Genomic DNA, 22,331 nt, shown 5'->3' with positions numbered 1-22,331 from the left:
CTTGCCTTGAAGTTTTAAAGATTTAATTACGTGGAAACTTTGAAAGGAAGTTTATTTACAGTGATTTAGAAAATGGAGATAAAAATGCTAGCCTACAGTTAGAGCTTAAAATCTGCAATGTTTCATTTTGAATAGTACCAATCACAAAATGAGAAGCTTCATGACCAGCAGAGAGAGGGAATTGTTTATACAATTAGGTAATGTACTGGTGAAAGCTCCTCTGGCCGCCCCTCAAAGCTCCGGTCGCTCACTTTCAGGAACAGGCGCAAAGAAAGACAGGCGAGATAGAATGGGGAACACAGCCTCGCTCCCAAGAGGCACTGTGTGCTTGGGATAGGCTTCCTCAAATGCACAGAGAACAGAAGGGGAGATGTAAACGTGAGGCAGGAAAAGCTCTCAATTTACACTGCCTGTAGAATAGGTCCAATTCAACTGTTAAGTACATTTAGAAAAAGACTTCTACCACAGACAGAAGCTTCGGAAGCAACCTCTGACCAAGGCAAAAGTGGTTTTATTCATTTTCACGCAGAGCTTTCTGTGGATTACAGATTCTGTGACAGCAGGGACATGGACTTGATGGCTTTTAAACATTAAAAAAACACGCTTGATTAATGTTAATCTGACGACTTCATCATATTCAACCTTATCTTCCAGATTACGGCAAACATTTTCAGACCAAAACAATTCCCAAGAACAAGGTCTCAGAGGTGCTAAAAGGGCTTTACCACAGCACTAGTTGGTAGCATCTCATCTGCACAGTAACTAGTTGCTCTCTACGCCGTGGAAGGGCTCTGACTGGAGACCATGCCTGCCTGTATTAAAAACTGGGTTAATAAAACTCTGCCTGAAAACACAGTATCTCATCCCTGCTATGAGGTGCATAAGCTTGTGTTATTAATTTTGTCACTTTCAATAAACTTTGAACAATTGCTTTGATCTCTTGGGCCAAATGCAAGCAACAAATTAGGAAATGGAAGTAAAAACACGGTGCAGAAAAATAAAACATTGACATCATTCAGCGGCATCAGTGACTCAAGGATGTAGCACGTTAAGCCAGTATGACCACTGACACCATCCACATCTGAAGACTTTCCAGTCACTTGATGTACTTCCATCAATGAGACACCAAGGAAGATGGTTATTCACTGGTCCAAAAGAGCAAAGCATGAGGACGCTCACCCATTTCAGTGCCAGCTACACAGAACAGAATAGAACAGAACAGGCTGTTTCAGTTGGAAGGGACCCTCAATGATCATCTAGTCCAACTGCCTGACCAGTTCAGGGCTGACCAAAAGGTAAAGCAAGGTTGCCGCAGAACTTTTAACATGTCTTTGACACAAGTTTAAAGGGAGACTAAAGTCAACTGTAGCTTCACCAACACAGGAGACTAGAACAGCTGAAGAACTAAACATTGTTCCTACAACTATCTTTCCTTAAGAGAGTGAACTGCACAAAGAATTCTTCCTTCTGCACCTACCAAAAGGCCTACTATTTGTTTCCTGGAAAAAATTTAAAGGAATCAGGGGAAGAAAATACATGCAAAAGCAGCCCTGATTCAACTAAAATAGAAATAGGTTTCCTTCCTCCTCCCCAGTATAAGATTAATGCAAAACCCTAAGTAAACACAGTTAAAGTCACTGCATTTTAATATTTCAGTTACGGGGGTTCATCTTAGAATACATCTCTTATATGTCAATATTTTAATAATCAATTTACCTTGAAAAAACAGGTGAAGAGATGGTTAATTGCACAGGGAAAAAAAAGAAAGATCAAAGTATAAACCTAACACCACCCCTTTATTGTTTTTCTTTTAAAAAGCAATTCTTTGCTTTTCCTAAAGAACTTCAACATCATTACACAACAGCAAATACACTTTTAGTAAACTTGTGCATCTAGTCATGCAGATCTCTAGAGACCGACACTGTTCCATGAGAAAAACTACGCTGCAAACTGCCACAGCACAATGACAGGCTACTAACCTCTCACTTGCTGCTCTAGACTGAGGATGACTGCCACAGCCTGGTGAAGAATAAGCAGTTTCGTCTGTGGTTTTTCACTCTTCAGGTGAAGCTGACACATACGGCCAAGTTCTTTAAATGCCTCATTAATATCTCGTACGCGCAAACGTTCTCTAGCGTTATTTGCCATTCTCCTCTCCTTTTCTCTTTCTATTTTCTGCTCTGGGTTTAAATCCTCATCTTCATTAGTACTGCTGCAAGAAAGTATAAATAAGAGTATATTGAAATATCACTGACATTTCAAAGAAGCGATCCTGCTGCTGGTTCGAAATCTTCAGTTGATGAAATTAAACTTCTTTCACATTTAATCTACTTCATATTGAAGTATATCTGAACAACTAAGGAAGTGTTAGATACCAATGCTTAACTGTTCAAGGTAATTCTTGCTGTTCTTACCTTTTCCTGAAAATAAATACTAAATGGTTTCTGCCTGAAGAATATCCACAGAGTATCGTCTACAGATGGCAAACACCTCTAGGAAGAGCAGTGGTAATGCACTGCTCCTTGAAGGAAAAGATGTGCCCAAACTACCACTTCACTCAAATCACTGATGAACGTTCAAATAGAGAGAACTCAGCCACCTTGTCAGGTGAAGAATAAATCATTTTCAACAGATAGTTTTTGTTAGTTTCCAATATATCAGCTTATGTAAAAAGGCATTCAAGTAATTTTCAATTTAATGTGCCTATTAAAAACTTCTAGTTTTGTTAGAGACCTTCGTGGCCAATTTTAGAACTATTTTTTCTTCTCATACCCAGTGTAGGATTAATCAGTTATATTTAGAATTCTTGTATCACTTCACATGACTATATTAAGTTGCATACGCTTTTTTTTTTTTTAATATAGGACTGTCCAACTAAGTCTAAAACTGTGCAAAACCTCTACTCTACTAAAATAAACACACTAAAGTGCAGGTATAGACTCCGCTGCCTGCAGTTGCAAAATTCTGTTTACTGTTGTCTCAAATGTCACTGTTTGGGTCAGGCCTATCGGGCAGATCCAGAAGCATTTTACCAGTGTCAACTCCAGGTTTTTTATCTGTGGCCTGCGAGGGGAAAAAGTGTTTAAAAAGAGTATTTACCGATCGTATTCACCCCGGCCTCTAGGTTATCAGGCTCTCCATCACTACTGGCTCACATTTAGAAGCGCAGCCCTGGCCCAGAAACAAAGTATAACAAATCTCTAACATTCTCCCGTCCTCTATGCTGGGCAGGGCCCTCAGAATCTTTTACTATTTATTTGTACAGGCAGATATTAGGCAGATATTTTCAGGTGATTGTCCCAGAACATCCTCCATCTTGCATTTGAATAGATACAAATACTGTAAACTATCTATTTCAGCTGTCTATTAATACATGCACTGAGGTAACACAAAAGCATTGAAATAAATTTATCAAACTTAAGGAAAACATGCTACAGAGCATTAATGAAGCACAAATTCTCTAGGTCACATCAGCAACCCACCTTGTTCTGCCTCTAGATGAGACCTTGATATCCTTCTGGGAGGACTCATCATCTGATTTCATGTCATCCGATGAGGGGGGTTCATGTATATTTTCATCCTTCTCCTTATGTTCAGACTTGATTTCTGTTGGACCTATAGCCACAGACTGGCTCTGTAAGCCACCTGACAATGCTGCAAGCAACCAGAGATCAGTATGAGCATTATGGGAGTGAAATACTTCAGACAATCTCAAGCAGATACTGTCGATGGGAGGTCAGAGCCTAGCAGAAGTCTGGGAACACAACAGGAAGAACTACCACTCTGGCAAGAGAAACCCTGGTAAAACTGCTGTACCTGGGTCCAGCTGTGGAGCCCTCAGCACAGGAAAGACACAGACCTGTTGGAGCGGGTCCAGAGGAGGCCACAGAACTGATCAGAGGGATGGAACCCCTCTCCTATGAGGACAGGCTGAAAGAGTTAAGGTTGTTCAGCCTGGAGAAGAGAAGGCTCCGGGGAGACCTTATGCAGCCTCCAGTACTTACAGGGGGCTTACGAGCAAGATGGGGACAGACTTTTTAGCAGGGCCTGTAGCAACAGGACAAGGGGTAGTGGCTTTAAACTAAAAGAAAGCAGATTTCAACTAGATAGAAGGAAGAAATTTTTCACAATGAGGGTGGAAACGCTGGCACAGGTTGCCCAGAGAGGTGGTAGATGCCCCATCCCTGGAAACATTCAAGGTCAGGTTGGACGGGGCTCTGAGCAACCTGGTCAAGATGTCACTGCTCACTGCAGAGGGCTGGATTAGATGACCTTTAAAGGTCCCTTCCAACCCAAAGATTCTATGTGTCATGGGTTGTAAAGGGATCATAATTCATAGAGCAGCTTGATCAGTAACAGCTCAATCTAAGAAAGATACTGTTAAAGACAAAAGGACATTTAGCAAAGTAAAGAAATTTGCACCTCACGTCCACACTGCAAACCTGAGGGCAGAGCTGCTCTGACATTGAGGCTTGGGCTTAGGCCAAATGTGCAACACACACGTCCCTAAATGGTGCAAGTATGCTAACGAGTAAGCTGACTTCTGTCTTCTACAGCTTGCTGCTTTAAGCTAAAACTTGAAGGAACTGTAAACACTTGTGTGGAACAACTTCCTTTTATTGGCTAGGCCGAAATCTGGCCTTAGCTCACTCTGCAACCCTCCCGGCCGATTCGGAAACAGCTGCAGTACTGCAAATGGTATTAAGGCTCCTTAAGCCGAAACAATGTGGCTGTAACGCAGAGTCTTCTGCTGAAATTATATTGGGACAAGTCTGACACAGGGATGCCCTCAAAATTGTTGCAGGAATCCTTAACAGTGGTGGTTTACAGGGTTTATAATGAATTTTTATTTCTCAACACTATCTGTGTCCCTGTCCCAGGGTTGATGCAAGTTTACCAGACTTACAGCCTCCCGGGCTCTGGATTATTGCAGACCCTGTTCAACATTTCAATTGCTGGAAAGTTACCTCTGTAGCTTTCTTGTGTTTTATGATTTAGTTCTGTACTCTGAGCAGAAACTGTACTGGGAAGAACTGAATGGTTGCTGTTGAGGCTGACACTTTCTTCCCGATGAGTCCCAACCTAAAGCAAAGCAAAGCAAAGCAAAGATTCCTATTAAAGATGTGATTCAAAGAAACAGTCCAAAAATAGAATTTTAAAAGACTTAAAGTATTTGCTGGATTAGAGACCCGAGTTAAAGTTCTAGCTCAGTAAAGATTTAGTCGAAAGATGCTGTTGCACTAAACCACTTGATTACACCATACCGGATTAAGCTGTGTTTCACGTAGCAACCAACACCTGTTTGGAGTAACAAAGCAACCTATCAAAAAGGGTTTTTAGTATTTTCACACAGAACACTAAAGAATTTTCTCTTTGATTTATACCTGAGGGGTATGAGACTTGATTAACCTTCAAGTCTCATACCCCTCAACCTAATTTGCTTTAAACAAATAAAACTTTCAGCTCTAGTACTTATAACATTTTGATCCTTAAAAGAAAAATGTGGGGAATAATGGTCTTCCCCACATGTGAAAGGTGTGTATACTGCCCCACACTCACATACACAGATATATACACACATATATTTATGAAACACATAAATAACATCTCCTCACTTCTTGTTTGCTGAAACAGGATTAAGAACTGGATCTAATATCAAAATACTATTTTATTCACTTCAGGAATTCTCTCTCATTGTCCTCCTTTCTCAACTAAATACATTTAGTCCCATTACAGAATCTTATCATACAAAAATAATCCAGGCATCTAACTATTCTTACCACCTCTCTCTGTATTTCCTCATCTGCTCCTTCATAATACATCACGATTACATTTCTAAGCAGCAAGCACTGAGATGAAAAGTCTTTTAAAAAATTCTAATTTTGCATAAGCTTGAATTAACAATTCTTATATAAGACAGCTATGAGTGCGCATACCTAGCTTGAAGAGGCAAATTTGTTAAGAACCTGCTGCTCAATACAGACTATGGTTATCAATGCAAACCTCTATTAAAAAAAAAGTCTTTTGTTTGAAAAAGGAAGATGTAAAGACACACTGCCTGTATTTAAATAATTTGGAACACTGACCATTTAAAGCTTTTGATTCCTAAAGACACAAAAGTCCTTTAGATATTTGTAATATAACCAATACAATACAATTAAACAGTTAAAAAAGTGAACAAAGATGAGGGATTCTACTATTATTTGTATAGTTACAAAAATTGGCTACAGATGAAGCTTTTTATTGGAACAGTAGCAAACACGTCAACTAGAAGATTAAGCCTTTAATTAAATAGGTTTATTGCCTGGAGTTACACATGAGAACCACTGTTTTTCAATAAATCCTTCAATCCTAGTAAACTGCTGAGCTTTGAATCCCTCTTGAGTAATTAATGCAGCTTTTACCTTTCATGTCTTAGTATGGGTTTTACCCAGAGAGAGATAAATACCCTTATGCAAGTTTATCCTTTGTTTAATATACACTTGTTCCTGTAAGCTAACGCACAGGAACAAGAAAGGAAAGGGGGGAAACCCCCCCGACAGCCCACAACTAGTATCAGGTCATTCCGGGCTGGTAGTTGTATCTATTGTTCAGCAGAAAATCTCCTCCTGTATAATGGCGGAATATCTGTTGCTATTTTAAGTATATTTTATCTTCCTTTGTGTGTAATAGGCTTTGTTTGTGAGAAGTTCTACTGCGGATACAGTCATCTCAGCTCTTGGGGAGTGTCTTGAATTCACTGGAATAAGGAGCAAGGCCCAGGTCTTTCAATCCAAGAGACAAAACTCTTTACAACAGGAACGCAAAACTCATTCTCCACACTGAGCTTCCAAAAACGAGTCTTTCCCTAATTCTGCCCCGCAGGTTGTGCGTTTTGTTTTATTCTTCTGGTCATGCTTAGTCCTAACACATGAGGGTGCTTTTATTCAAGTGACGGACTATTAATAACTTCAGGGCCAGGTTCGTTCCAAAATCTGCGCCTTAAAAAAGGCAAAAATTTCTTAAAGCAGTGTACAAATGTAGCAGCTGCCAGAACCCTGGCAACTTTTGAATCTAGAGCTAATCTAAAAGTGACAGATTAGCAAATCAGTTCTAATAAAGACAGAAAATAGATTAGAAATAAAACCTGAATTTAAGTCCATGTTCCAGTCCTTTGAAACAGGCTTACAAATACAAAGCACACAATACAGATTAACAAGGCTTATACAGGAATCTTAAGAGCTCAAGTGTTAAAAAACTGACCACAATATGAATTTTTATCTCTATGATGTACTAGAAAGTCCAAACAGGCGAACAAAAAAGCTCCCAAACCAAAAGACTTGCTGGAAGTCACGGTATCCCATATGAAGGCCAAGAGCTCTGTTCCCTGTAAGCACAACTTGTCTGCGACAGCTTCAAGGTACCAAACTGGATCTTTAGCGTCTTAAACGTTGAGCTTAGAACATTTAGTTTGCTTTTCTTTCCCTAGCCTCCCACCGCACGGAAAGAGGCTCTCTCCATCTGCATTTCAACGGAGCACAACGGTTGGGCTTCCTTTACGCCTTCTGAAGGGCATTTGATACGACCAGCTCCGACGCCTTCAGAACAAGAAAGCTTGTTTTATTGCTAGTATTTCTAAGCAACGCTCCGCCAAATGACCTCCTCGCTCTAAGGCTGGCTGGGGCAGTGCGTGTCCAGCCCCCGGGGCAGAGACCTCCCCGCGGCCCCGCAGCCTCTCCGGGCGCTCCTCGCTACCCCGCTGCTCGGAACCTCCGCCTTACAAACGCTGGTGTGCAACGGCGGCAGGGCGCTCGCAGGAGCGGCCCCGCAGGCCCCCGCACGCCGCCCGGCGCGGGCGGGGGCAGGAGCTGGCGGCCGCCGTCGGGACTGTTCCAGCACAATGACGTCAGCAGAGCTCCCTGCGTAACCCGCTGCCTCCCGCCAGCGCTCCTCCCGCTGCCCGCATTAGCATACAGCTGCCCGCGCCCCGGCCGCGCCGCCCAGCCTCCCGCGCCCGTACCCCTCGGCGGTTCTCTGCATCTGTGCTACGGGAAAGCGGCCCGGTACAGCTCCCGTAGCCCGTAACAGCGACTTGCAGGAGTCAGTTTTATAAGCAAGCGAGCGTGGAGTTAATTCCTTCTTCCGTGAGCTAACTTGGCCTTATTTTCACGATCCCTCTTAAGCAAACCCTAAGCACTCCTCGGGCACACAAAATGGAAGACAAACGGAAAGGCGGGATTCGTACCACGAGCGTAAAACGGAAGTTTTCAGTTGCACAGGCAAAATATTTCAGAAAAATCTGAGAAGCAATCAGCACAGCCACCACATTTGTTGAAAACAGATTTAAATCACTCACCTTTGTGTACTTCCCTATACAATGATGACCTAATACTTAGCAAGGATTCTCAGCAAATCAAGTAAGTTATAGCTCAGTAAAATCACAGTTTGAGAAAAACCGTAGTCCTGCAAGACTACAAGTTGTCGTAATTTACCAGGTGCACTGTATTTATTTTTATGAATTTCAAGAAAGACTTGCACGTAGGACAATCTGCAGCCACACTCAGACTCCTAAGTTTTCAAAAAAATGACTGCAGAACTTATTTCAGTTGATTTAAGTGATAACATTTGGGATCTGAAACCAGAAAATCAGTTAAGTATTTTCAGCAACTAAATAAAAACTAGACAAAACATGGCAACTGATGACACACTACTGCACATAGAAGAACCGAGAGTGACACATGGGGAAAGGTCAACCTTTGTCCCGTTAACACCGGTTCTGCATCTCACCCTTCCGTTTGATTATTAATTTGAACTCTTAGCGATAAAAACTAGGAGGGGTTACAAAATCAGTCTTTGTTCATATTTGCTATAGACTCATCTAAGCATATTTCACAATACACACACTTCTCAAGCCATACTAGCTGGTCAATTTGGCCAATTAACATTATTTTAACTAAGGTGAGCATAATTAAGACAATGAAAAGGGCTTTGGAATCGAGATTTTTACACTCCGGGCAGCTCAAAGTGGTTCAGTGGGAGCATAATCTCTGTGGAGAAATACTGTCCCTGGAAGGGCTTTGAGCAAGAGCAGAGGTTGGTGTTGGCAAAGCAGCTTAAATTGCCCTTTTGTGCTTTTATACTACAGCAGACAGGGTAGAAAGAGGGAGATCACCCATTTTCTTAGATTCCTGTTACACCTGGAAAAAACCCTGTGACTTAAGGATTGAGTTTCATCCTTAACTGAGTTTCCAGGCCTTTTATTTATTTATTTTTAATCAATTCAGGCTGTTCTTCCATTATATTACAATGACAAATAAAAAGCAGCTTGAATAAGAACAAAAAGAGTATTACTTCTTAACTTTTCAATAATACATGAAATAAAATACAAATCAACTTCAAAGGCCACTTAGCAAATATTTGATGAGTTTGAGATATTAAAAATCTATTTGAATAAGTCTAATGGCCTGCCCAGCTAAAAAGAAAACAAGACCATTCAGAGCAAGCAGGAAATGAAGTCAACTAGAGTTTTAAAATAAATCTGGCTCAAAAATTAAGCAAATGTTAAAATAAAGCCATGTCTGGTTACACTAATTACATAAAAAGGAGTTAAAATTACTCATTTCCTAGCTCCTTCTGCCAAGATCATCATCTTCAAGGGAAATTCAATTTCTTTTTTTCCTCCCCCCTCTATTTTTTTCACTAAAAAACAAAAATGTTTTGTATAAAGACACCCCCCCCCTTGACAAGGCAGTTTCATTTAGTGCTGAATCCCAATGGACATTTCTTGACCAAAAAAACCCTATCAGCACATCAAACAAAAACAGGCAAACACCCTTATCAGTGTTGACATTTCTCACTACATTAGCCAATATTCATTATTTTCTTAAAATTTACTGGAGGTCCTCTGAAGTAAAGTAGTATTTAATCCCTGAGCAAAGTCTAGATCTTCTAGTTCAGGTTGTGTGGCAAATTCTCTGCTGGCCTACGTTTACTATTGCAAGAAAAACAGATACTAAATAAGTGTAGTTTGAAACGACTTGATTATTGAATACTGTGAGAAATTACACCTCCTACTGGGGGGGCATTACTGAAACACAGTCATCACTAATAAAGCACTCCGTTTCCACTACAGCCGCACGTGCCAACCTCTGCTCTGTACGTATTTCAGGACTCCATCCTAAGTCATGCTGAGTTCCTGCAATTGCAAACGATGTCAAAGGGCACTCTTTGGGGACTGGGCAAGGCCACGACAGGATGCCTTCTATTGGAGCCAATTAGTCTGATGTAACAAAATTAAGGTTAATCCAAGAAATTCTTTTGCTGACTCACTTTTCAAGCCAGAACGGATCTGCAAGCTTGTTTCACCCAGTGAGGATGAAACATAAAAGCAAATCTTGTTTTCATTTTCCTAATCTGAGTTTATTTCTAACGGACAGCAAGCATCCTTCAATCAAGACTGCGGGTCAATCATTAGATGATGAATCACGTCTATATTACGTTGAAGTTACACAGCTACATTCAACTACAGCAGACCAAGGAACATTTATTCATTCCAGAGAGACACTTTCCACTGTCACCTATTTTAATCAAAACTGAGTGGATAAAATATTTATCATAACCTAGTTTAAAAGGGAAACAGAGGTTTTTATGTACCTTTCGGCACATTTGACTGTATCTGCCTTAGCACTATCAGAAGGTTCCACGAGTCAGAGAACAACTTTGTCACTGCAATTTCAGTCACTCACTTTACCCCACATCATTGAGACCTGGGGGAAAAAAGTTTTCTTTTGTACAACTACATTTCAGTCTACCCCCAGACACTGTAAAGCTTTCCCTTTAACAACATTCTTTAAATATTAAATATGAGACAGTATTTTTAAAAGTTTCTAAAGTATTTATGCATCACTTCGTTACTAAAAGTAACTGTGAACTTGTATAGAAACCTAAAGTTGTCTATGCATTTGGAAAGTACCCCCCTCCCCCAAAGGCCCCCAGACACAGGCAGCATATAGAAAGTAACCAGTTCTTTTTGATGTTTACTGCAGTGGTTCTGAAATTAATATAAATGGCTGTGTGACGTGCGAACGGGGGAGCCTGGAACTAATTCTGTTTTATAGAATACAAACCCTTCAGCAATTGGGGTACCTAATTATTTTGATGATAGGTGAAATTTTGCCTTGATCACACAGCACCCAGCTGTGAATCTGTTTTATAACAGAAAATTTCACAGCATGTAACTGGTCTTTAAAATTACGCTGTAAACATGCAAACACATGGCACCACTAAAATAAGCATGTTTCAAAAAGCTCTTTTTCCTTTAAGCATTTTTGAGCAGGCAGGAATGAAAAGGAAGAAAAAGGAAAGTGAGCAATGCCACAAATAGATTTCATTTACTGTATAATGCTTTTAACATATTTCTGATCTACAAAAAGCTCGACAACATTTCTTCAGAACAGTTAACATTTTAAAAGAAACTACAAGAGATGAATTGAATTATTTCACTCTTCTTGGGGATTAACCTAAAAGTTGTTTCCTCTTCATTGTTACTTACACTACAGCTGCGCTCAAACTCCTTTTCATTTAGGAAAAAAAAAAAAAAGTTTAAATTTTGAGCCTGCGCACACTATGGTTCCACATTCCAACAGCTTCCTCCCAGCCCTCTGCCAGCATCTGCTATTGAAGACTAGTTCCAATTTACAATAAACAGCTTTTCCAGACCAGAACACTTGAAATTCAGTCCTTCTTGACTGCTTTTCCCATTCAATCTCCCTATTCACCATTTCAAGGAGAAAACTGTTCTGCCAATTATTACACATCTGGAAAAAATGCATGTATAAGCTGAAACACTCTCAGCAGAAAAGTTTCAGCTTTCTGCATATGGTCACAGCAGGATTTTATGGGCCACTGACCAGGCCAAAGTCTCAGTTTTCCCATCTTTCTCCTCCTCCTCATTTCTGCCCACCCCCACCCCAAGTCTCTAATTGGAAACCCATAGCAGGTGCAAGTTGTCTGCCATTTTTCCTCCACAAGAATCAAGAGTAGTTTCTTCCTGATAATCTAACAACCCAGTTTTAACTCACTAGGCTCTATGATAATTTACATGCATCCACTGTAATTGCTTTGAATAAATATATACATGTTTTAAAAAGATCATTACCATTGATGCTTGTCTGCTGGTTGTTACAAGGCTAGATGCTCCATAATTTGAGTTCAGGCTTCCAATTGGCCCATTGTGGGATGGTCCCAATAAACTATGGATATCTCCATGGCCACCTGAAAGGCTTGTTGAAGGCCCCACTGCATGATTTCGTAGTACGTGAATGGCATCATCGAGTCTGTCCAAGCGATCCTCCATTCGAGACTGCTGTTGGGATTTAAGAGGGACGGTAACAGCCATTACTGAACGCATCTGCAGACTCATAACACCGTAACAGTTTCTACCTTGGTGATAATAAAGACAGAAGATGAAATGCGGTATCAAAAGACTTTGAAAGCACCTACCAGCACTACAAACAAACAGGAAAAAGAAAAGATATCTGGAGATTTTGCTTGAGATAGCATTCATTCCACAAATAGGTGGCAGCTTTTAAAGTGAAGCTTATTATAAGGTTAATGTTACTCTGCTTCTATTACATGGCATGAACAAGAAAAAAGGAAGTGCTACAAAATAAGCTATCTAATAGAAAGAACAATCATAAAAATCAGCCTCACCACATTGGTAACAATTAAGAGAGGCAGTGGCTTTTTGAGAATTTGTATTACAAAAAGCTGGACAAAACTTCTAAGTTATCATTTTCTAAAATGAATCTTTAAACAGATTAAGTATTTCAGAAATAAAAACAAGCTCTGTATGTTACTGAAGAAAAGTCTGACTTAAAATTACTTTCCTTAAAAAAAGAAAAAAAAAAAAAGACCAAAAAAACCCCAAAGCAAAACCAGTTCTGACACTGCAGCTCTCTAGAAACTGAAATAGCAGAACGCTGGAGTCAAGAGATGGGTCATATGCTACACTAACTTAAGTTTTATAATGGGGAATCCAAAGGAAGAGCATTAATTGAAACACAAAAAGGCACCATCTAAAGTGAAATAGTACCTCACAGACATCCTTTAAGAAGGACATTGCATCTTGCAAATGCTCGTGAAGTTGCTGTTCAACTCGATTTTTCTGGCAAAGTCAAGACAGAACAGGAAGCAAAGCACAGGTTAAGATTAATTCAAAAAAGAGGTGAGGAAACAGCTGATGTGCATGTCAGCAATAAACTGTTAGTCAAGTTAATGCAACAGAGATCCGATTATATTAAGATAAGAAAAGGCTAATATTTAACACTGCAGTTATGTTAGGATCCTAAGATGTACATATCCATTATATTTAATTGCAAAAATGTTGAAGAAAAGAGAACTGATTTAGCTTACATTTATTCTTGTTAGACAGAAAAAAAGAAATTACTTCTGTGGAAACTAGAAATATTAACAGGTAATCAAAACCTTCCCTCAAATTTTTCCCCTCTCCTTCCTAATGCTGTACCAGAAATTTAAGAAAGAAGTCAGTAACTTAAATCCTCTGCTGAATCTTCAAAAGGAGAAAGTTTACAATGCTGTATATTATTTCCTGTGTGTTTTTCTGCAAAATGTTTCATCAATACATTAACATTCCCCAATAACATATAATAATTACAAATAAAATATGTTAATACTTCAATGACAATGTAATGAAAACAAGCCCAAGAGACTACCATTTCAGGGAAAGAGGGGGAAGGACAAGTAAATGCGAAGGCATGAAGTCTTTATCTTTTCTCCAGACTGAACTTTAGATAAGAATTAGCTATGGATTTGTGAAAAGGTACCAGAATCTCTTAACAGCGCTTTAGCACCAGCTGTCCTCAGCACAGAAGCCTGATGCCCAAGGAACAGATGGTGAAAGACACACCCTGCACGTCTTATATTGTTCAACTGAACAGGCCATTTGTTAGCAAAGAATTCATTTGTAATGCTATCCTACTGTTTCCTTTAATGATATGCAGGATTTATACAAAACCAAGCCTTCAACTTGTAAGTAAAAAGTACTATGCTGCTTTCACCAATTCTTACCAAGGAGTGTAGAGAGTTTTCATAGTTTGGAGATGAGGGGGCTTGTCCTCCACTCCTAGACCACTGACTGGCACCTGTCAAAATTGTCTAGGTTAACGCACAGATTTAGGCAGCATAAGCGGGACGCAGAGATGCAATATTTCTCAACACAATTAAAACCAACATAGTCTGCATAACATAAAGGTAAGCTAACATATGGGTATACAAAGGAGGATGAATTCCTTCATGCTGCCTGAGGGATAATTTTTACATCCTGGCATCTATATTGTTAGATACATTATCGACGACAAAGCAGTGACATCTTCGAAGTACTTCAACATAAAAAAGTGGACTAAACACACACACAGACTGCATCTGAAATACCTGCCTTCTGCCAGTGTCACCGTAAAAAGATTCTTTCTTCTTCAGATTATGTTCAGTATATGTAGGCATATCTTTAATAGTGTTAAAATATACAACAAAAATATTTAAAGAAATCAGATAGACAATGAATCAAGGATAAGTGGAAAACCATGTCTATGACAACTCTCTACTAAGTAAGAAAACTTAAAACTAGATCTAAAAGATTTCTTTAGCTTGCCTAGTTCTACACTACACCATTTTAGATCGTAATACATTCTAAGTTTAGAAGTGTAAAAATACACCTAAGTTATTCCCATTTGTTATTTCAGGTATATTTAAGGTAAACTGGCAGTTAAAGAACCATTGACTCTGCAACAAATCAACAGTTATATCCACATTACCTACAGACTGCAAATTCAAATACATATCCATTCTAATCTGACATAAATATACCCAATTACCATGTAAAATTTAGAAATAATTAGAAGTGAAATGCAGTAACTAATAAAGCCGTACTTCTAAAACAAAGCCTGAAGTAGTACAACATGTATTTTTCTCACCAACTAATAATGCATCTTTTATAAAGATACTACATGAAATTCTATGTCCATGAGAGACAGCTTCCTTTCAGCCATACAAATGTAATAATAAAGCAATTACATTAATAAATTATGGACATACAATCCAAAGCAGCTCATTAAAGGAAGAGCCTGTGGGCTTGTTCTTTCAATAACAGCCAGAGCTGTACGTCTGGAAAACTGGGAAAAGGTTTAATAACATTACAGTTCCTTTGTTCAGGAGAGCTGCAAGTAGTTACCTTTTAAAGAAAGGGTTTTATTTAGCAAAAAGAGTACAGCTTGCATAGCTATTAAAATACCTAAGCATTGCCTTTCTAATTAAAAATAAATAAATAAACCATCTCCAATTTCATAAAAGCCCAGAGCTGCTATAACTGTGCTGGAATTCTCTTTTAAAATATAATGATATCAGTGAGTAAGTTTATAATTACCAATTTTCACTTCACACAGCTACTCTGGGTCTGGATCTGTACTCTGCTTCTGCATTACTGTCATTCCTAAACCTGGAAATAATGCTTGGAGTCCCACTTATTTTTGCAAAGCATTAACGAAACAACTTTAGAATATTTTGGCTCAGTGTGATGTTCAAATTTCTATCTGGTCAAAACTCCATTTTTACGGACAAGACCATACTCAAGGCTTTAATGAGTGCTCACTCCTAACAGGACTGAGTGTATTACTTCCTACAAGAAAGCATCAACTGAATATTAAGCAGAAAGGCAACCAGTTAAGAAAGTAGACTCAACCCCTATGCATCTAGTCTGATGAGTTTGGGGTTTTTTAATATGGAAAAAGGTACTATTTCCTTGATGTAAACCCAGAACAATGCTGCAAGCAGGACTTCTCACAAAGGCGACGAAAAGGGGGGAGGGAATACTCAACTCCTCTCAAAAGAACAACCCAACTGCAACCTGCAGTTTTCAATCGCACCTCTAGTAATGCTAGTGCTCCTTCTGAGCGGCGGCACACTGTCCCCACGTCTGCGCAGGTTGCCAGATGGCACCCGTTTCCTGCTGCCTCATCCCACTCCCCCTCCTAGAAGTTTGTGCATGAAATCCACCCATTATGTTAAAAAGCATCCTGGCACCACAAGCCCTGCCATTAACAACTGCAGCTTTTAGTGCAGCACCAACACAGCAGCATGAAAAAACAAATAAGCCAGGCAAGTGTTAGGACTTACAGGGGTCATCGACAGTCATGGCTGTAGCATTGTTCTTACTCTCGGAGTCTCCCCAGCGCTAATCCCCTGGCTCCCCTTTCAAACACACACTCGCATCGGAGTCGGCAGAGGCGGGTTTTGCATCCTCGGAACCGACCAAACGCTCCTGAATACCTCTGACCCTGGGAGGAGGATTCTTAAAATACCAAGGCTCCCAACCACTCAGATTCGTGTATAAACTTCACATATACATATACACAATCATTAAAACCGTGCAGGAAGCTAAGCTCTGGTCATGTTTATGTAAAATTAGAAATTAAATGAGGGCAGGGAAGATGAGACACACACTATTGTCTCATAATACTCGGGGGTTTTCATAATGTTGTTCTCAAAGCTTTTACTTTAATTAACAAAAAAATGTCCTTAGTCCTTATTCAGTAACGTAACAGCCAAATAGTCAAACATAGGCTTGTATACTTAAGTGTCTCATGAAGTTAGTATCTCTCAATGCTTTAAATGGCAAACATAGTGCTCCTAGTGTAATTAAATGATAGGTAAACTATGATGTAGTCAAATCTATAATAAGAAGAATGCCAAATAAACAAAGAACTAACTGCAAAAGAGGAAAATCACGATGAAGGCTAAAATGCTCCAAAATATAGTCTTTTTGTATACATAAAACATTTGGTTTAGCTGCAATAACTTTTTGGGTCAGGACAGAAAATGGCTACCACGAGTATAAATAGCAATAAATATAGTAGTAATTACTTTACATCGTGCTTCACTGTGTTCTTAGTGACTCACCTGGGAATAAAGATAAAAGTCCAGATTCATAAATGAAGGTAATTAACTACTGAAGCGATTTACCAAAGCCTTGATAAATTCTGTATCACTGAAATTAAAGGGCGCGGGAGGGTATAATCATAAAGCAGATGCTAAGTTTGCGCATGAGGATTTCAGTATTATTTGCTTCTATCTACTACTGTCTTAGCCATCAGAATAAGGGACACAAACCCAAGTGCAAGTTTTGGAGAGTTTTACATTTGATATAGGTTCTAACAGAAAAGGCATTAACGGCAAAAGAAAAACTCAAATTTTAGAGATGGCAAATTTGTATTCTAAAACCAGAAATTTGCTAGCACTTTCATGCTTACAGGATCAGGTGTGGTATCTAATCAGGGAACTCCACTTGGGATCTTTAAAATTCTAAATGCTTTGAAATGTCAGAACTTCTTTCTTCCAGCCACAGAGCTCTTTTCAATATTTGCATTGATGTTAAAACAAAAAAAAAAAAAAATCATTTTCTGGTCTCATCTGCCTTTTCAGTACAACAAGAATACAGAAAACATTGTCAACTATATTCACTAAATCAGAAAGCCCATTAATCCCATCATTACTCAATTCAACATGAGTTTTTCAGGTACAGAAACAAAATGCCCAAAGCGGCTGCTCAGGTATGCCATGTCAGATATTCATTAATCCATTAAGACCACAGGAAACCAGAACAGTGGCCATTAAACATGAGTGAAGTCTGAATGACAAAAAGTCTTCTGAGTGACATTACATACATAGACTTGCATACTCACATACATACGTGTATGACTGCATTTTGCATGTAATTACTAACCTATTCATCTAGATTACAAAAGCATTCAGCTAAGCGTGTTCTGTACACCTTTCACTGTAAGTTAGTTTTATTTTTTTATAAAAACCAAAACGCTCTTGCAAGAAGGTGACCAACAGCCAGGAGTCTGCAGGGATGTATTAAACAGAGAATGGGAAAACAGACTGTTCCGTAAACGGTAAATAATTTAACAAATTGCGCTATAGGAAAGAACAGGGTTAAAGTTACATCATCTTGCTTGTAATTCTAGTTCTTTGTTAAACAACAAATTTAAGTCAATGGAGCTTTCACAGTCCTCTCTATATGGAGAACAGCTGTTCAACTTTTACTAGACAGCTGAGGCCACAGTGTCTGTGAAAGCTGCACTACCCACTAATAGCTGTAGGCAGCTGCCCACAGTTCATCTCCACACTGGAATGCTTCTTCCCACATTCACTACAAACACACAAAGCACAGGTGACAGAGGTGGCTGCAATACAGAGCATTTATTTTGAAAAATGCCAGAAATTCTTCTCCCATAGAATGAAAGCATTCATGAAAGATATGAATGAAAAGCTATCCTGTGTAAAAATTGGATAGTCTCATAGCCTACTATATTTTCATTAGAGGGAGCACACATCTGCTGTGTTTGTCACTGAAAGCTGTCGCAGAGTTTTAACGTACAGTTTTAAAAACAAACCCCTACCAAATCACTCTTATTTCTCCCTAATGATACAGATATCTTTATAGCTGTGGTAGTATGTGGTCATTCGATGTTTTCAAAGATTATTTTAATAAGCTAATTTTCAAAGCCAGTTGCCAGGATTTAAGCGAATGATCATCGCAAAACATTTAAGAAACTGCATTTAGAAATCTGGGTTTAGTACAGTGGAAAAATAAACAAAATATAGAAGTGATTATGTAAGGAAGCTACTGCTGATTTCACTGTGATTCCAAACAGCATGTTTTCAAAACAACAAAGTTATTGATAAATGGCTAGTCTCTACCTGTAAGAGGCGATGGTGATCCAACTGGTGTTGATGGATTTGATGGAAAACTACTGCTGGTATGATCAGGAGAATAAATCTAACAACAGATGAAAGAGGTTGTATATCAATACATGTCATAATACACAGTAAAAAAAAAAGCTATTAGGATTCCTTTTCATGTTTTTAATTGTCACTCTTTATGCTGGATTGATAAAAAACAATTTGACCCTTCAATCACAGCTCTGCTTTATTACACTCAACACACTAAAAATGTCCAGAAAACTTTCATTTTCAAGCAGCTGTCGAAAGTAAGCACAGCCTGTATTTGACAGCAACACAAGTATAACTGATCTTCCTTCTACTTTAACAGCAGCAGCAATTACAGCCTTTTTATCATGGAAGGGGAATCATATACATAAGAGATAACAGTACATACATAATTATAACAAACAAAACTTCAGGAAAATGAAGAGGAATACTGACTTCCCAAACTTTAGACAGCAAAAAAGATTTTAGCAGTCAACACGTTATCTTCTCAGAATTAATCCTTCACAAGAGAAAATACCAAGAAAGCATTCTGCTCTAGTAACTACTGGTACCTACCAAACAAAAAACATTTGAAATTTTGTTGCTCTTGCTATGTGTTGCAGCACATAGCAATTTTTATTATTTCTAGATCAACTGCTCCCTTAAGATACTAGACCTCAACTTGCACCAATTCATTCCTTGCTATTAATGTATTTAAAAAGTTTTGATAAAAAGAGAAGACAAAGCTTAAAGCATTAATTAAAATTTAAAAATTTCAAGATTCTTGGAAAATTCATTTTGAGAAGGGAACTGAATAGGTTTAGAGGCTGACTATGGACTTCAGAACACATTTTTATAGGTCATCAGTTCAAACCTGTTTTACTTGAGCAGAGACCAGGATTTTTAAGTCATCAGATGGCAGTTAAGAATCTTCACTGGCAGTGTGGTTGATGTCTCTTCACACAGACAATACGACATTTCAGCATTTAGCTGACAATAAACCAGGACTTGCTTAAGTTACGTATTGTATTTTTTGAACTGACAAAACCAGGACCCTATAGACCACATGCTCCTCCCTGGTCTTATCATACTTTTTCGTTAGAGAAGACGATCGGTTCCCTAATGGAAATACCACCTCCTTTTCATACATGCTAGAAAGAAAATATATTTAAAAGAACAAACTACCTCAGACCTTTGTAGGAAATTCATGCATTGTACACCAGTATAAAAATAAATCTTGGGTGTCAGCTTGGGAACTGTAGAGAGTTCCAGACAGATAAGATACAGAAAATTAAAATTATGTCAGACCAAAGGCCATGAAGTTTCTTTTGAAACTGGTTGTTTCCCACCACTCTACCTGCCAATTTTATTTTGCTATATTTTCTAAGAGGGAAAACCTACATTATACCAAAGCCACAACTAAAACATGAGGTCAGAATTCATTGTGCATGCAGTCCCTGGCCGCTGTGCTGTTAAATGACCAATGATGAACAACCCTGACACCTTCTGCCAGGCTTAAATGGTAACATGAGTCATTTTACTGCAACAAATGAGACTCCTCCTCCTATCAGTCATGGTCCATTCCAATCAGCGGGGTGCCAATATGCCAGGGTCTAATGAAAAGGCTCTTAGACAAAAGCTGCACAATTGAGAGCCTGCAGAGCCAAACCTCAGAGCTGTTAGTCCAATTTTTTAAACACTACAGTGTACATTTCAGTTAGGCTTTGTTATGTTAATGTTATTGAGTCTAAAGCAACAAAGAAACTTAATTCATGAATTACTTTTAGAAGTCAACTTCCCTGCATTTTCTTTTCTTTTGTGAGGGGACCAGTGGCTATTTAACCACTGAGACTGTACAAAGGCCTTTACCCTGGTTCTGAGGTAGGAATCAAAACACAAGTTATCACAAAGAGGTCTGATATAATCAACAAAGTTAAACAGTCCTCCTGTTTGATCTCCTCTAAATTAAAGACCAAGTGTTTTGATTTGGCATTAGGCAATGAAATAAACCAGATGTTTCTCCTGCCACATAACCCTCCATGGGCACAATCTTAAAGGGTTATTGTTTGGCAAATGTTCAGGGAAACACATTAGAAATGGCACGAATACCCAGATTTTCTTTTCTTTCTATCTATACTAGTTCATTATCCAAACTCATGCATAATCCACAGGGCTTTGGGAACTTTGTGTAAATACTTTCATGTACAATTCTCTTTCTTGCCTACCCTGAGATTAAGACCACAATTATCCAGGCTTAAACCTAAAATAAAAGAACCTTTGCAAATGTATTATCTGGCCTTACATGTTTAATCACATACTATTCTGTATGGTCTTTAATACCTAAACTGAAGAACAAATGTCGTATCCTCTGATGTTTCGCACATGAAAGGCCTATTGTGAGACGTACATCAACAGAATTTTAGAACTAGAAATTCCTCTCAACAGTTGCAGTGATAACATTTAAAATCCTACCAGAAACGCATATGGCGTCATCTTAGGGGGAAAAAAAAAAATCAAGGCAATCAGTATTTAAATAAAACTTTGCTGAAACAGGAAAATATTCTTGGTTTACTAGCCATCAAAATTCACGTGCACTAGCTTCACCTGCAGGAGAGACCACCTCCCCCTGTGAGCGGTGCTCCTGGCCGAACAAGCACAAGAAACGTGCTGGGTGCGCGTGTGTTGCGGGGCGCGGGGGAAGCAGATGGATGAGGCGAGGGATTTGAAGTGTGCAGACTATGGCATGCACTGATAGAGCAGATGGAATGCATCACCATCAGCTATGACAGAAATGATTTATGGAATGACCTGGCTGCTCCTGCCAAGCAACAACACGGGATGACAGAAACAAGTTTCTATGACAACCAGAGCCCACCCACCCGTTAAGATTAAACATTTCTGTCCTGACTTCCACTCGCAATATATTTAGAGTTTTTCCTGAAAACATGAGCCTGGTCTTCTCAGCTAGTGACTTGGGCAAAAATACCTGAGAGGACAAGAAAATAATATAAAAAAGGAGAGCAGCTGAAAACGTCACGAAGTCCCGTAGGTCTAACTGGCCAGCGTGTCAGACTTACGACAGAAATTTTGGTCAGGCTGCAGAAAAGCAGACATCCTAATACATCTGCAGAGTAATGAACAGCCTTAAGTATAGAAGCATTGCTATTTGTAGGAGTCAAAATGATCCCAGTTCTTTTCTGACAGTCTCAAACAGACAAAAAGAGAGTGTTAACTGCCCTCTGGACTTGTGAATTGTTTGTTATCTACTTGCTGAATCCCCAAAAGCAACAGGGACAACATTTTTCTCCTCAAAGCCAGTAGGTCAGAGTTCTCCTACCCAATATGGACATCACAGACATTATCAGATCTGGTAATCTTTTAACGTATGACCCTCTGAGGGATGCAAGGGTAACAGGGTCTGCACGAATATGCACATTTGCATTCACTGCTATGAGGTGAGGGATGCAGAATGCAACCCAGGAATGGTCTTTTGGGGCTGCAAAGGAGTCATTTCTATCTTTTAAATCAAACTGTCTCCCTATTTGCTACGTACAAGAAATACAAAG

At 39.1% G+C, this 22,331-nt stretch overlaps 1 protein-coding gene across 7 annotated transcripts in view; it reads right to left on the bottom strand.

Moving 5' to 3' along the window:
• The window catches only part of TCF12 (transcription factor 12), a gene marked incomplete at its 5' end in the record, with an annotated part of 164,186 nt that overhangs the window by 1,588 nt on the left and 140,267 nt on the right, over positions 1-22,331 (bottom strand). For 3 of the 7 annotated variants that reach the window (XM_082005128.1, XM_082005129.1, XM_082005133.1), the window contains 7 exons: positions 1,980-2,212; positions 3,483-3,645; positions 4,968-5,082; positions 12,137-12,343; positions 13,073-13,144; positions 14,068-14,141; positions 18,757-18,835. In XM_082005128.1, coding sequence (XP_081861254.1) covers positions 1,980-2,212; positions 3,483-3,645; positions 4,968-5,082; positions 12,137-12,343; positions 13,073-13,144; positions 14,068-14,141; positions 18,757-18,835 — 943 coding nt within the window. The remainder of the gene's footprint in view (positions 1-1,979; positions 2,213-3,482; positions 3,646-4,967; positions 5,083-12,136; positions 12,344-13,072; positions 13,145-14,067; positions 14,142-18,756; positions 18,836-22,331) is intronic. The other 4 variants (XM_082005132.1, XM_082005134.1, XM_082005131.1 and 1 more) reach the window with 3 other exon arrangements.

The sequence above is a fragment of the Phaethon aethereus genome (assembly GCF_964289735.1).
Source record: "Phaethon aethereus genome assembly, chromosome: 12".
In the NCBI taxonomy this organism is placed as follows: domain Eukaryota; kingdom Metazoa; phylum Chordata; class Aves; order Phaethontiformes; family Phaethontidae; genus Phaethon; species Phaethon aethereus.
Note: the sequence above shows the minus strand (reverse complement) of the source record. Positions and strands in the feature narration are given on the sequence as shown.